The sequence below is a fragment of the Oncorhynchus nerka genome, linkage group LG9a (genome assembly GCF_034236695.1).
Source record: "Oncorhynchus nerka isolate Pitt River linkage group LG9a, Oner_Uvic_2.0, whole genome shotgun sequence".
Lineage (NCBI taxonomy): Eukaryota > Metazoa > Chordata > Actinopteri > Salmoniformes > Salmonidae > Oncorhynchus > Oncorhynchus nerka.
In genome coordinates, this window is record NC_088404.1 from 31,097,388 (window position 1) to 31,113,048 (window position 15,661).

The 15,661-nt window shown below is 42.1% G+C and overlaps 1 protein-coding gene across 1 annotated transcript; it reads right to left on the minus strand.

The window, feature by feature from the left end:
* Positions 1–4,779: 4,779 nt before the first annotated feature.
* Positions 4,780–8,570, minus strand: LOC115134735 (dynein light chain roadblock-type 2-like). The gene is made up of 5 exons (XM_029668928.2): positions 8,466–8,570; positions 5,984–6,031; positions 5,614–5,689; positions 5,269–5,436; positions 4,780–5,047 (listed from the first exon to the last, which is right to left on the minus strand). The coding sequence occupies exons 1-5, from the start codon at positions 8,466–8,468 to the stop codon at positions 5,004–5,006; spliced, it is 339 nt and encodes a 112-aa protein (XP_029524788.1). The 5' UTR covers positions 8,469–8,570; the 3' UTR covers positions 4,780–5,003.
* Between the last annotated feature and the right edge of the window lie 7,091 nt (positions 8,571–15,661).

A 15,661-nucleotide genomic window follows, 5' to 3' on the forward strand; every position in this document is an offset into this window, starting at 1 on the left:
ATCCATCACGACTGGTCTGCCGACATAATTGTCCGAGGTGGTTTCAACAGGCTTTTCCGTTGCGACATCGCCAAAGATCCATCTGCTGGCCAAAGCCCGCTAGCTTTCTGAATCGCTGTGTCTCCAGCTCACCTAGCGTACTAGCAACTACAGAAATGCCCCGACTCACTTATTGCTGCTCATTGGACCCTATGATTATTCGGCTACTCATGCCTCTCCTAACGTCAATATGCCTTGTCTACTGCTGTTTAGGTTAGTTATTATTGTTTTATTTCACCATGGAGCCCCCAGCCCTGCCCTAAATGCCTTAGATAGCTATTTTGTTGCACCCTCCACACATGCGGAGACCTCACCTGGTTTTACTGTTGCCTCCAGAGACGCAACCACTCTCATTGTCATTCAATGCCTAGGTTTACCTCCACTATACTCACATCATACCATACCCTTGTCTGTACATTATGCCCTGAATTGAATCTACCACGCCCAGAAATCTGCTCCTTTCCTTCTTTGTCCCCAACGCACTAGACGACCAGTTCTTATAGCCTTTAGCCGTACCCTTATCCTACTCCTCCTCTGGTGATGTAGAGGTTAACCCAGGCCCTGTTGCCCCCAGCACCACACCTATTCCTAAGGTGCTCTCATTTGTTGACTTCTGTAACCGTAAAAGCCTTGGTTTCATGCATGTTAACATCAGAAGCCTCCTCCCTAAGTTTGTTTTATTCACTGCTTTAGCACACTCCGCCAACCCTGATGTCCTAGCCGTGTCTGAATCCTGGCTTAGGAATGCCACCATAAATTCTGACATTTCCATCCCCAACATTTTCAGACAAGATAGAAATGGCAAAGGGGGCGGAGTTGCAATCTACTGCAGAGATAGAATGCAGAGTTCTGTCATACTATCCAGGTCTGTGCCCAAACAATTCGAGCTTATACTTTTAAAAATCCACCTTTCCAGAAATAAGTATCTCACTGTGGTTGCTTGTTATAGACCCCCTCATCCCCCAGCTGTGCCCTGGACACCATATGTGAATTGATTGCCCCACATCTATCTTCAGAGTTCGTACTGTTAGGTGACCTAAACTGGGATATGCTTAGCACCCCGGCCGTCCTACAATCTAAGATAGATGCACTCAATCTCACACAAATTATCAAGGAACCTACCAGGTACAAACATAAATCCGTAACCATGGGCACCCTCATAGATATCATCCTGACCAACTTGCCCTCTAAATAGCCTCCAGGATTTATGCTGCAGTAGTTTGTGTCGGGGGGCTAGGGTCAGTTTGTTATATTTGGAGTACTTCTCCTGTCCTATTCGGTGTCCTGTGTGAATCTAAGTGTGCGTTCTCTAATTCTCTCCTTCTCTCTCTCGGAGGACCTGAGCCCTAGGACCATGCCCCAGGACTACCTGACATGATGACTCCTTGCTGTCCCCAGTCCACCTGGCCATGCTGCTGCTCCAGTTTCAACTGGCCTGGGCCCTAGGACCATGTCCCAGGACTACCTGACATGATGACTCCTTGCTGTCCCCAGTCCACCTGGCCATGCTGCTGCTCCAGTTTCAACTGTTCTGCCTTACTATTATTCGACCATGCTGGTCATTTATGAACATTTGAACATCTTGGCCACGTTCTGTTATAATCTCCACCCGGCACAGCCAGAAGAAGACTGGCCACCCCACATATGCTCTCTCTAATTCTCTCTTTCTTTCTCTCTCTCGGAGGACCTGAGCCCTAGGACCGTGCCCCAGGACTACCTGACATGATGACTCCTTGCTGTCCCCAGTCCACCTGACTGTGCTGCTGCTCCAGTTTCAACTGTTCTGCCTTATTATTATTCGACCATGCTGGTCATTTATGAACATTTGAACATCTTGGCCATGTTCTGTTATAATCTCTACCCGGCACAGCCAGAAGAGGACTGGCCACCCCACATAGCCTGGTTCCTCTCTAGGTTTCTTCCTAGGTTTTGGCCTTTCTAGGGAGTTTTTCCTAGCCACCGTGCTTTTACACCTGCATTGCTTGCTGTTTGGGGTTTTTAGGCTGGGTTTCTGTACAGCACTTTGAGATATCAGCTGATGTACGAAGGGCTATATAAATAAATTTGATTTGATTTGATTAAATACACCTCTGTTGTCTTCAACCAGGATCTCAGCAATCACTGCCTCATTGCCTGCGTCCGTAATGGGTCCACGGTCAAATGACCACCCCTCATCACTGTCAAACTCTCCCTAAAACACTTCAGTGAGCAGGCCTTTCTAATCGACCTGGCCCGGGTATCCTAGAAGTATATTGACCTCATCCCGTCAGTCGAGGATGCCTGGTTGCTCTTTAAACGTGCTTTCCTCACCATCTTAAATAAGCATGCCCAATTCAAAAAATGTAGAAATAAGAACAGATATAGCCCTTGGTTCACCCAAGACTTGACTGCCCTTGACCAGCACAAAAACATCCTGTGGCGTACTGCATTAGCATCAAATAGCCCCAGCGATATGCAACTTTTCAGGGAAGTCAGGAACCAATATACACAGTCAGTTAGGAAAGCTAAGGCTAGCTTTTTCAAACAGAAATTTGCATCCTGTAGCACTAATTCCCCAAAAATTTGGGACACTGTAAAGTCCATGGAGAATAAGAGCACCTCCTCCCAGCTGCCCACTGTACTGAGGCTAGGAAAAATTGTCACCACCGATAAAGCTACGATAATCGATCATGTCAATAAGCATTTTTCAATGGCTGGCCATGCTTTCCACCTGGCTACCCTTACCCCACTCAAGAGCTCTGCACCCCCCACAGAAACTTGCCCAAGCCCCCCCTCCTGCTTCTCCTTCACCCAAATCCAGACAGCGGAGGTTCTGAAAGAGCTGCAGAATCTGGATCCCTACAAATCAGCAGGGCTAGACAATCTGGACCCTCTCTTTCTAAAATGATCTGCCGAAAATGTTGCAACCCATATTACGAGCCTGTTCAACCTCTCTTTTGTATCGTCTAAGATCCCCAAAAATTGGAAAGCTACTGCGGTCATCCCCTCTACAGAGGGGAAGACACTCTAGACCCAAACCGTTATAGACCTATATCCATCCTGCCCTGCCATTCTAAAATCTTCGAAAGCCAAGTTAACAAACAGATCACCGACCATTTCGAATCCCACCGTACCTTCTCCACTATGCAATCTGGTTTCCGAGCTGGTCATGGGGGCCCCTCAGCCACGCTCAAGGTCCTAAACGATATCATGACCTCCATCGATAAAAGACAGTACTGTGCAGCCATCTTCATCGACCTGGCCAAGGCTTCAACTCTGTCAATCACCGCATTCTTATCGGCAGACTCAATAGCCTTGGTTTTTCAAATGACTGCCTCGCCTGGTTCACCAACTACTTTTCAGATAGAGTTCAGTATGTCAAATCAGAGGGCCTGTTGTCCGGACCTCTGGTAGTCTCTATGGGGGTGCCAAAGGGTGCAATTCTCGGGCCGACTCTTTTCTCTGTATATATCAACGATGTCGCTCTTGCTGCTGGTGATTCTCTGATCCACCTCTACACAGATGACACCATTCTGTATACATCTGGCCCTTCTTTGGACACTGTGTTAACAAACCTCCAAACGAGCTTCAATGCCATACAAAACTCCTACCGTTGCCTCCAACCGCTCTTAAATGCTAGTAAAACTAAATGCATGCTCTTCAACCGATTGCTGCCCACACGCGCCCGCCCGGCTAGCATCACTACTCTGGACGGTTCTGACTTATATGTGGACAACTACAAATACCTCGGTGTCTGGTTAGACTGTAAAGTCTCCTTTCAGACTCACATTAAGCATCTCCAATCCAAAATTAAATCTAGAATCGGCTACAAAACCTCCTTCTCTCATGCTGCCAAACATACCCTCGTAAAACTGACTATCCTACCGATCCTTGACTTTGGCGATGTCATTTACTAAATAGCCTCCAACACTCTACTCAGCAAATTGGATGTAGTCTATCACAGTGCCATCCGATTTGTCACCAAAGCTCCAGATACTACCCACCACGGCAACCTGTATGCTCTCGTTGGCTGACCCTCGCTACATATTCGTCGCCAAACCCACTGGCTCCAGGTCATCTATAAGTTTTTGCTAGGTAAGGCCCCGCCTTATCTCAGCTCACTGGTCACTATAGCAACACCCACCCGTAGTATGCGCTCCAGCAGGTATATTTCACTGGTGATACCCAAGGCCAACATCTCATTTGGCCGCCTTTCTTTCTAGTTCTCTGCTGCCAATGACTAGAACGAATTGCAAAAATCACTGAAGCTGGAAACTTATATCTCCTTCTCCCAACTTTAAGCATCAGCCGTCAGAGCGGCTTACGAATCACTGTAGCTGTACACAGCCCATCTGTAAATAGCACGCCCAACTACCTTATCCCCATATTATTTATTTCTTTGCTCTTTTGCACCCCAGTATCTCTACTTGCACATCATCATCTGCACATCTATCACTCCAGTGTTAATGCTAAATTGCAATTATTTCACCTCTATGGCCTATTTATTGCCTTTATCTCCCTAATCTCACTGTACATAGACTTTTTCTATTGTGTTATTGACTGTACGTTTGTTTATCCCATGTGTAACTGTGTTGTTGTTGTTGTTTGTCGCACTGCTTTGCATTATCTTGGCCAGATCGCAGTTGTAAATGAGAATTGTTCTCAACTGGCCTACCTGGTGAAATATATATATATATTTTAAATCATATCATACATGTGTGGACATCGGAAACAGGAAAAAAAGGACATCCAGACATACAATTGTTATGACATCCTTGTTTATTGTTTTGAATTGACGACAATGGCTAGCTAAGGAAGATAATTAGTATATAGAGTAAGGCATCATATTGCAGAGTTTCAAAATTAGACAAAAAAGAAAATAGAAAGAAAGCAAAAAGTGTGGTTCAGCTAAACAAAACATATATTCTTGAGAAAGATCAGTGTGTGAGGAGCTACAGCCTGACTCTCACAGGAACATCCTGGGGCTATTCACTGGGGTTCTGGATGACTATCAATAGATACTCCTTGTCTGGAAGAGAGAAGAGAAAACAAACTGTAAAACCACTGAATGTGTCTCATTACATTTCACTGAATGTGTTTTATTAAATGTAATTGTTTCATTAACTTTACCTTAAACAATTAATGAAATAGTTCATAAATGAACCTCACAATATCGATGTGTCAGATATATTGATGTTCACATGTGTCTGGGCCTCCCTCGAGAACCTGAACCACCTCTGCTTCACTCACCAGGTGCCACCATGATCTCATGCTTTTTGGAGCGGATGCGGAGGAAGGTCAGGTCGTTCTGAGGGTCGAGGTCTCGGACTGTGCTCCTGGCTTTCATAGTGAGCTGGTGCAGCAGACCAGCATACTGCACCGTAGTGGAGTTGTCTAAGGTAGTTCTGATTGGGATACCTGAGAATGACCAACACATAGCATCAACTTTAGTAGAGGTGATGAGAGTAGTACTGATTAGTTAGCCTGCTAGATACATTCAAATTGTATGTCTAAAGTGTAAAATTGTCTGCACATATTTGTGGCTATAGGTACAGCTCCTATAAGAGAATATAGGCATGGGATTGTATTGCTTACCCTCGGCATTAACAACTATTGTTCCAATTACACCTTTGTGAGTTTGAATTCTCTTTAGTGTCTCCTCAACTTCTGCCTGTTTAGGGGAGAAAATAAAACAGCACAAAATCTTTATGCTTTAGCACGCTCATCTGACCAAGACCCTCAAGACAGTCAACAGTTAGCATAAATGTTACCACATTCATAGAAGCTAACCACTTTAGCGACTATTGATGATATTATCTTCTGACTGGGGAAGTTTTGTTAAGAGCCTTGAAGCTTGCTCTAAACATTAACATGCATCGCTTGTGGAATGTTTTTGGAAATATAAGCAATATATCTTCAGAAATAAATACATTTACAAAAAACAAAAGCTTAAATGACTACACACCTTTATAGGGTTAGTGTTCCCACATGGCCATATCCACATGTAACATCGCTGGTTTATGGAAAACAGACGGAAGACATAGTCGGCCAACTGTGATAATTGGCTACTGTATCTAGCGTGCTCCGAACACCTGTGTGTAAGTGTAGTTAGTCAACTGGAGGCACACAAATTGTGGATCTGTGCAAAACTGCTACAAAACTGCCCAAGAACACTAAGGTAACCTGCCTAAATGACTACCGACCCGTAGCACTCACATCTGTAGCCATGAAGTGCTTTGAAAGGCTGGTCATGGCTCACATCAACACCATCATCCCAGAAACCCTAGACCCACTCCAATTTGTATACCGCCCCAACAGATCCACAGATGATGCCATATCTATTGCACTCAACACTGCCCTTTCCCACTTGGACAAAAGGAACACCTATGTGAGAATACTATTCATTGACTACAGCTCATCGTTCCAACACCATAGTGCCCTCAAAGCTCACCACTAAGCTAAGGACCCTGGCACTAAACACCTCCCTCTGCAACTGGATCCTGGACTTCCTGACAGGCCGCCCCCAGGTGGTAAGGGTAGGTAACACATCTGCCACACTGATCATCAACAGAGGGCCCCTCAGGGGTGTGTGCTCAGTCCCCTCCTGTACTTCCTGACTGCATGGCCAGGCACGACGCCAACACCACCATCATCAAGTTTGCCGATGACACAAGTGGTAGGCCTGATCACCAACAACGATGAGACAGCCTATAAGGAGGAGGTCAGATACCTGGTCGTGTGGTGCCAGGACAGCAACCTCTCCCTGAACATGATCAAGACAAAGGAGATGATTGTGGACTACTGGAAAAGGAGGACAGGGCCTCCCGAGCGCGAACCCAGAGTCTCTGGTGGCACAGCTAGCGCTGCGATGCAGTGTCCTAGACCACTGCGCCACCAGAGACTCTGGGTTCGCGCCCGGGAGGCCCTGTCCTCCTGTCCTCCTTTTCCAGCGACCGGGGAGCCCGTGGAGCGACGCACAATTGGCCTAGCGTCGTCCGGGTTAGGCCGGTAGGGATATCCTTGTCTCATCGCGCACCAGCGACTCCTGTGACGGGCCTGGCGCAGTGCATGCTAACCAAGGTAGCCAGGTGCACGGTGTTTCCTCCGACACATTGGTGCGGCTGGCTTCCAGGTTGGAGGCGCGCTGTGTTAAGAAGCAGTGCGGCTTGGTTGGGTTGTGTTTCGGAGGACGCATGGCTTTCGACCTTCGTCTCTCCCGAGCCCGTACGGGAGTTGTAGCGATGAGACAAGATAGTAATTACTAACAATTGGATACCACGAAATTGGGGAGAAAAGGGGGGTAAAATTTTTATTTAAACATTTTTTAAAAGGAAAAGGAGGACAGAGCACGCCCCCATTCTCATCGACAGGGCTGCAGTGGAGCAGGTTGAGAACTTCAAGTTCCTTGATGTCCACATCAACAAACTATCATGGTCCAAACACACTACGACAGTCGTGAAGAAGGCACGCAAAGCCTATTCCCCCTCAGGAGACTGAAAATATTTGGCATGGGGCCTCAGATCCTCAAAAGCTACAGAGGGTAGTGCGTACGGCCCAGTACATCACTGGGGCCAAGCCTCCCGCCATCCAGGACCTCTATACCAGGCGGTGTCAGAGGAAGGCCCTAAAAATAGTCAAAGACTCCAACCACTCTAGTCATAGACTGTTCTCTCTGTTACCGCACGGCAAGCGGTACCGGAGCGCCAAGTCTAGGTCCAAAAGGCTTCTACCCCCAAGCCATAAGACTTCTGAACAGCTCATCAAAGGCTACCCAGACCCCTCTTTTACACTGCTGCTACTCTGTTTATTATCTATGCATGGTCACTTTAACTCTACATATTACCTCAATTACCTCGACTAACCGGTGCCCCGCACATTGACTCTGTAATGGTAACCCCCTATATAGCCTCGCTATTCTTATTCTTACTGCTGCTGTTGAATTATTTGTTACTTTTATTTATTTATTTTATTTATCTACGTTTTACTTAACACGTTTTTCTTAACTTCTTAAAGCATTGTTAAGGGGCTTGTATGTAAGTAAGCATTTCACTGTAAGGGATACACCTGTTATATTCGGCGCATGTGATAAATAAAATTAGATTTTAATTATAGCTATGATTTTTATTTGAAAGACTCTTCCTGATATAAAAGATAAGGGGAATATCAGAATATGTTTCGAAAACAGGTTTGAAATCGATGATTGCCTTTCCTAAACATTTAAACACAGCGTCGGAATTGTGGTTCACATGGAGCTAAATGCGGGCGAACGTAACCGCTGAAAGAGAGCTAGCATAACGTTAGCTAGCAAGTTAAGTAAAGTGGGATGGGTTGATAATGGATATTTGCTGTTGTTGCCGTCACGTATCTACCCTTTACATAACTATTATTAAACACTTTACATGAGGCACAACATGTCATGTTAAAATGATTAATTATATTTTTTGTACCATATTTGAATGTGCTGTCAATATTGTTGTTGTTGTCCAGCAGGCAGATTCCTTTCTTCACTCCTGTCGCCTTCTGTTCTTTCTTCCTCAGTGATACCGCTGTGAAGCAGGCAAGAATAACTAAGTATTTCTGGGTCACGGATTTTTGGAATCCTTCAGAATAAGAGTCCCGTCCTGTAAACTTTGTAAGTGAATCATTTGGGCGAATATTGAGGAAAATGTGCACAATTATCGATGTATTTTTCCATAGAAAAACGAATTAAACGTATTTCTATTAAATATTCTGTGATTTATTTTTTATTTATTTTTATTTATTTCAAACCTAAATGGTTAACAATGTTTTTGTGTGTGTACGCCACAGGAGGTTGGTGGCACCTTAATTGGGGAGGACAGGCACGTGGTAATGGCTCGAGCAGAATAGGTGGAAAGGTATCAACAACATCAAACACATGGTTTCCATTCCATTCGCGTCGTTCCAGGCATTATTATGAGCAGTCCTCCCCTCAGCAGCCTCCTCTAGTGTATGCCTATCATTTATTGCACCATACATGTGTCTCAGTGTTCTACTCAGAAGCACTTCTAGATTCCACATCTACAGATTTGACATCCCAATGAGTGTCGCTGCTCATTCTGTGGTCCTTAAAGAGTGGCATATCAGCTTAAATTCAATCTGTTTTCATATTGGACATATTACATATTGCACTGTACACAATTTTCTGTATGTTGTGTCCAGTTAATGGGGCGTGCTTCTAGTTTCAAATCCACAGACTATACATTACGAAGAGCATTGCTGCTCATTCTACAAACAAACAATCGGTTTATTCAAAAAGTCAAGAGAGACGCAATTTGGTAAAAAGCATGATTTATTCATAACAAATATCATGATGAAGTAAATTTATTAAATACTTTTCGTGAAATTGATCATCAACAGTAACACAGAAGTTTCAAATGATATGTAATCTAACAATTCCACAACAACTACCTAAAACACACAAATCTAAAGGACTGGAATAATATGGATGAGCATTGACAGAGCGGCATAGGCAAGATGCAATAGATGGTATAAAACACAGTATATACATATGAGATGAGTAATGTAAGATATGTAAACATTATTATTAAACTGGCATTATTAAAGTGACTAGTGATCAATGAATTAAAGTGGCCAATGATTTTGAGTATGTATGTAGGAAGCAGTTTCTCTGTGTTAGTGATGGCTGTTTAACAGTCTGATGGCCTTGAGATAGAAGCTGTTTTTCATTATTGGGCAAACCAAGAGTGCAAGTCTGGTATGGAATGGCGTTTTATTTCACACTGGAAGCAAGACAATAGTAAACTAAAATAGTAAATGTATTGTTTTGTATTTAACATATAGTCCTGAATGATTCAGTCCGCAGAGAGTTAAGGCGACAGTACAACAGGGCAGACTGGATCTTGATGAACACAAACAATGGATAGTTTTTCCTGTACAGGGCTATATTTATGTATGGAAAGGAAAGGCAGATACCTCGTCAGTTGTACAACTGAATGCCTTCATCTGAAATGTGTCTTCCGCATTCAGCCCAACCGCTCTGAATCAGAGAGGTGCAGGGGCTGCCATAATCAACATCCAAGTCTTCGGCGCCCGGGGAACAGTGGGTTAACTGCCTTACTCAGGGGCAGAATGACAGATTTTTACTGGCCCAACGCTCTAACCACTAGGCTACATGCCGCGTGTAATTTGTATGGTCTAATATGTACGTCCAATATGAAAAACGGATTGGATTTAAGCCACTCACGGCGCAGTTTCGTGGGAATCCCCAGCAAGGTCCAAGCAAGGCCAGAGAGATAAAATGCCGTTTTATAGCTAATCTCATGCTATTTTACACATTTTGCGATGAGATTGAGAAAAATAGATGCTGTTTTAGAGCTCATGGATTCTTCAAAGATTGGACAATGTAAACTTTTGCTCCACAATATTTGCCTTAATATGAACAAAATGTGAAATATATATTTTAATAGACCAAAGTATCAGCTATCACACCATGTAACCGAACAACCAATTTTTAATGTGTATTTCTTTAAATAAAATGCAACTAACTGGATTTATGTCAACTCTGTCAGACACCAGAAAAGGCATTTCATTTTTACTATCAAATCAAATCCAATTTTATTTGCCACATACACATGGTTAGCATATGTTAATGCGAGTGTAGTGAAATGCTTGTGCTTCTACTTCTGACAATGCAGTAATAACCAACGAGTAATCTAACCTAACAATTTCACAACAACTACCTTATACACACAAGTGTAAAGGGATGAAGAATATGTACATAAAGATATATGAATGAGTGATGGTACAGAAAGGCAAGATGCAGTAGATGGTATCGAGTACAGTATATACATATGAGATGAGTAATGTAGGGTATGTAAACATATACAAATGACATTGTTTAAAGTGGCTAGTGATACATCTATTACATAAAGATGGTAAGATGCAGTAGATGATATAGAGTACAGTATATACATATGAGATGAGTAATGTAGGGTATGTAAACATTATATTAAGTGGCATTGTTTAAAGTGGCTAGTGATACATTTTTTACATCAATTTTTCCATTATTAAAGTGGCTGGAGATTTGAGTCAGTAAGTGTTTAAAGGCCTTGATTGTTCAATTCTAATATTAGATTATTCAAATATCTAAAACAAATCTTGAAACTTCCTTTTGTTTTGTTTTATAGCACTATTAAATGTTCCAGGGCTAATTTCGTTAGCATTTTGATATGCTTTTTCTAGATTTAGAACATAAAATTATTAAGCAAACATTATGCCTTAGGCCTAGCACAGAAAATACTTCAATTGTTTAAGCACATGTTGCGGAAAAGTGATGACAATATATTTTTTTGAATAATGGGGTTAGCCATCAGTGGCAGAGTTGACAAGCCACTGACAGAGTTGACAACAGATACTCAAAACAGATATATTTTTGCCTCTAAAAAAATAAAAGTTCTATACAAACATGGGAAATTACTCCCTGATGAAGGTCATGCAGCCGAAACGCGTCGGCTTTAAAAAACTTTATTTCTATTGAACATGCCATACTAATAAAGGCATTTTTATCAATTATATGAAGAGTGCCTTGGTCCTCCTTTCTATTTGATGACCAATTTACCCCTTTTACCAAAGAGCACCTTCTAGCTACCAAAATGTACTATTGTGTACCTTAGTAGCGCTTACCTTCCTCCTCTTTCTACTTTGGGAAATTGTTCATTTGAAAATCCCCAATAAAGTTGACGTTAGACAACAATATTCCAGAGTTTATGTTTTACAGCGTTTAGACATTTTTTTTTTCTTATTCATTCAGGTGATGTTTTATTTCATTTATTTTTTTCACCTTTATTTAACCAGGTGGGCAAGTTGAGAACAAGTTCTCATTTACAATTGCGACCTGGCCAAGATAAAGCAAAGCAGTGTGAACAGACAACACATGGAGTAAACAATTAACAAGTCAATAACACAGTAGAAAAAAAGGGGAGTCTATATACATTGTGTGCAAAAGGCATGAGGAGGTAGGCGAATAATTACAATTTTGCAGATTAACACTGGAGTGATAAATGATCAGATGGTCATGTACAGGTAGAGATATTGGTGTGCAAAAGAGCAGAAAAGTAAATAAATAAAAACAGTATGGGGATGAGGTAGGTGAAAATGGGTGGGCTATTTACCAATAGACTATGTACAGCTGCAGCGATCGGTTAGATGCTCAGATAGCAGATGTTTGAAGTTGGTGAGGGAGATAAAAGTCTCCAACTTCAGCGATTTTTGCAATTCGTTCCATAACCAGACGAAGAGCGGATAAGAGGCAATCTGTCATTTCGATGAAGACATTATTGAGCGAGCTGGGACGGACGTAGTCAGTATAACTCTTTACATTTACATTTACATTTAAGTCATTTAGCAGACGCTCTTATCCAGAGCGACTTACAAATTGGATCTTTTCAGCACTTTTGAAGTGTACAGCGATAGAATTCAGAACATGGCCGTTCTTACAGAATTCTCTACACCAAGTCAGAACCGTACGATAAATAAAGGGGGCATATAAGCAGACAATGAAAGCTTTACAATATTCGATGATGACATTTCTCTAAAACAGGCTATAGGCTACATGTGCACCAACAAGTCAGAACAGTAGGCTAAGTTATGAGGGTAAAAGGGACCAGATTATTAGGGGGAGGCACATGAGCTACTGACAGCTTACTACATAACATACACTTAGTATTACTTTCTTAGCTACAGTATACAAATATCCATGGCATATTACATCAGTTATGCAGCAGCTTACAAGAAATTGTTGGACTCACCTTATTGTGCTGAGCTCACTTGAACAGGAAGGTGGCACGGTAGTCTTTCATGGGCAAATTTTGTGGTCAGATTTTGTCATCAAAGTCTGGCATTCTCTGGATTCATGGTGCTTTCAAGATAACTTGGAACTCATGACGTCAGTGATCTTCAGGTCGGAACTCTAGAAAGAGGCTCAAGTTCCCGACTTGCAATTCGGAGTTGGAAGACCGTTCAAAGCGTAATTTCCCAATCTGATCTTTTTTTTCCAGAGTTCCCAGTTGTCTTGAACTCACTGAAGTCTGAGATTTCCCAGTTCTGAGTTTCCAGTTGTTTTGAACGCAGCAGAAGTCATGCTGGATTGACAGCATGACCAATGTTGAATATTTATCCTTTCAAGCTTGGAAAAGAGACCCTTAAACCCAGACTTGGACCACACACCCACTCCACTGAATAGCAGGTTAGTGATTGCAGTTAGCCACTGATTCCTTCCAAACCACTCATTGTTGAATTAGCGATTTCCAACTTGTTGTGTAATGTTTATGTCCAATAGCCGATGAGCACCAATACATTTTTATCTATAATTTCTCTTCATTATTTCTCTTCATATGACAAGGATTTAAAAGGATTTGCCGGTAGATTGTCAGCTTGATTCATGATGATGATTTCTAGCTTGCTAGCTAAGATTTTGAAGATATGTCCAATCAACTCTACGATAGATATAATGTGATTTGATTTTATCTGTGGCCAATGACTTTGAACATTCTTGGATGGGCACTTCTTATGTAACTGGGTGCAATGGGCTTGAATTCTCGAGCTCTCCCTGTAGATTTTGCGGTGACCTAGTGTCCCATGAGTGACAGAACACTGAGCCAGTCACAGCACAATTAGTGAACATTACCAACCCCTAAACTCCGTATTTTCCGCTGGCTGCCCCACCACCACAGAAAGCATTGAGCTAGCCTGAAACACCTGCATTTTGGAGCTGCCTTCCTCAAGAAAGGATTGTTTGCAAACTGATATGTGACATGTATTAATACCTGCAGACAAGGGGGGTGCTGTGGTTATTTTAGACTATGATAAATATAAAGAAGAAATTCAGAGACTACTCAGTAATGAACGTTTCTATAGAAAACTGAGTGTTGATCCCACACAGGTGTTCCAAAGGGATATATGCTCTAATCTGGAGCCCTATTAAACCACCTCATCTCAAAACCGGAATATGAATATCTTTGTTGCAAATGTGCCATACGTCTATGCTTGTACATTTTACCGAAATTACACAAACCTAAAAACACAACCAGGCAACTATTCAGGCAGACCAGTGGTTGCAGGAATAGGCTCAATGCTACAACCATTGTCGAACTTTGTAGACTCTTTTATTAAAACTAATGTGCAAGCATTGCCATCATATGTAAAAGACTCTATAGACTTCATAAACAAGATCTCACCAATAACGGGTTTAAAAGAAGACTGTATTTTGGTCACATTAGATGTCGAGAGTCTGTATACCAGCATTCCCCATGTGGGGGGGGCTGGCAGCACTAGCACACTATTTGAGAGACAGAGATACTAATGAATATCCACCAACAAACTTCATTTTAGAGCTGGCGGAATATGTTTTAACATTTAACTATTTTAGGTTTGATGATGAATATGATGAATCCAAACGAATGGAACATCGATGGGATCCACATTCGCTCCGAGCTATGCTAACCTTTATGTGGGTCTTTTTGAAGAACGTTTTGTTAACAATCCATTTTTGAATAAAGTCCTGAAGTGGTATCGATATATTGACGACATTTTTTTGCATATGGGAAGGAACTGATAAAGAGCTGTCAGATTTTATGGCACTACTCAATGACATTGACCCAAATCTTAAATTCACTATTGAACGTGACACTCAACGTGTTCATTACCTTGATATGTGGATTGAGAAATCAAATGGAACCCTGTTTACAACTCTGTATAGAAAAGAAACTGACAGAAATACTCTATTGCAGGGAGATAGCTTCCATCCTGAGCCTTTAAAAAGGGGACTTCCAAGAAGCCAATTTTTCAGACTGCGCCGTATATGTCACTCCACAGAGAATTATCTAGAAAAAGCAGCGGAGATGTGCATTAGGTTTCCAAGAAGAGGCTATTCGCCACAATGTGTGGATGAAGCTCTTAATTTGGCATTGGGAAAAACACGAGATGAACTGTTACAAAAAAGACCCGCTAAAGCTAAAGAACACTCCGTAATGTTCACAACTACATATACTTTGAACTCGCGTAAAGTGGGAGGTGTGGTCAAGAAACACTGGCATATTTTATCATCGGACCCAGTTTTGCCGGCTGAATTTAAAATTCCACCACTTATTGTGTATAGGAGAAGACAATCAGCCAGGCCCTTTTACGCCCTCTACCAAATGGTAGCTATAAATGCAGAGGATGCGCACAGTGCAACAATATGATAAAGTGTGAATATTTCTGCCACCCACACACAGGAAAACGGTTCCAAATAAATTACATTATTACGTGTTCCACCACCCATATTATTTACATTATTAAATGTCCATGTGGGCTATGCTATCTCGGTAAAACCTCTCGTTCTCTCAAACAAAGAATTAGTGAACACAAAAATTCAATAAAGAGAAACGACAGGGATTATCCAGTCGCAATACATTTCAATGGCCTGAATGAAGCATGACATTTCTACCTTTATATTTTGTGGCATTGAGAAAGCTAAGATATCAGACAGGGGATGTGATATTAATAATACTCTGAGTAGAAGGGAAGAGAGCCCCACCTGCAAAACAGGCAAAAAATCTCATTCAAATAATAATCATAATAATATATATTTTTCTTTTTGTTAAACAGGTGAGGCTCTGCCCCA

Bases quoted from the DNA above. Each gene is read 5' to 3' on its own strand.
- LOC115134735 (XM_029668928.2), bottom strand. The intron at 5,690-5,983 runs GTGTGTAGTCAT...TCCCCTAAACAG, and splicing joins GGAACACTAACCCTATAAAG to GCAGAAGTTGAGGAGACACT. The intron at 5,048-5,268 runs GTGAGTGAAGCA...TCTCTCTTCCAG, and splicing joins TGAGATCATGGTGGCACCTG to ACAAGGAGTATCTATTGATA.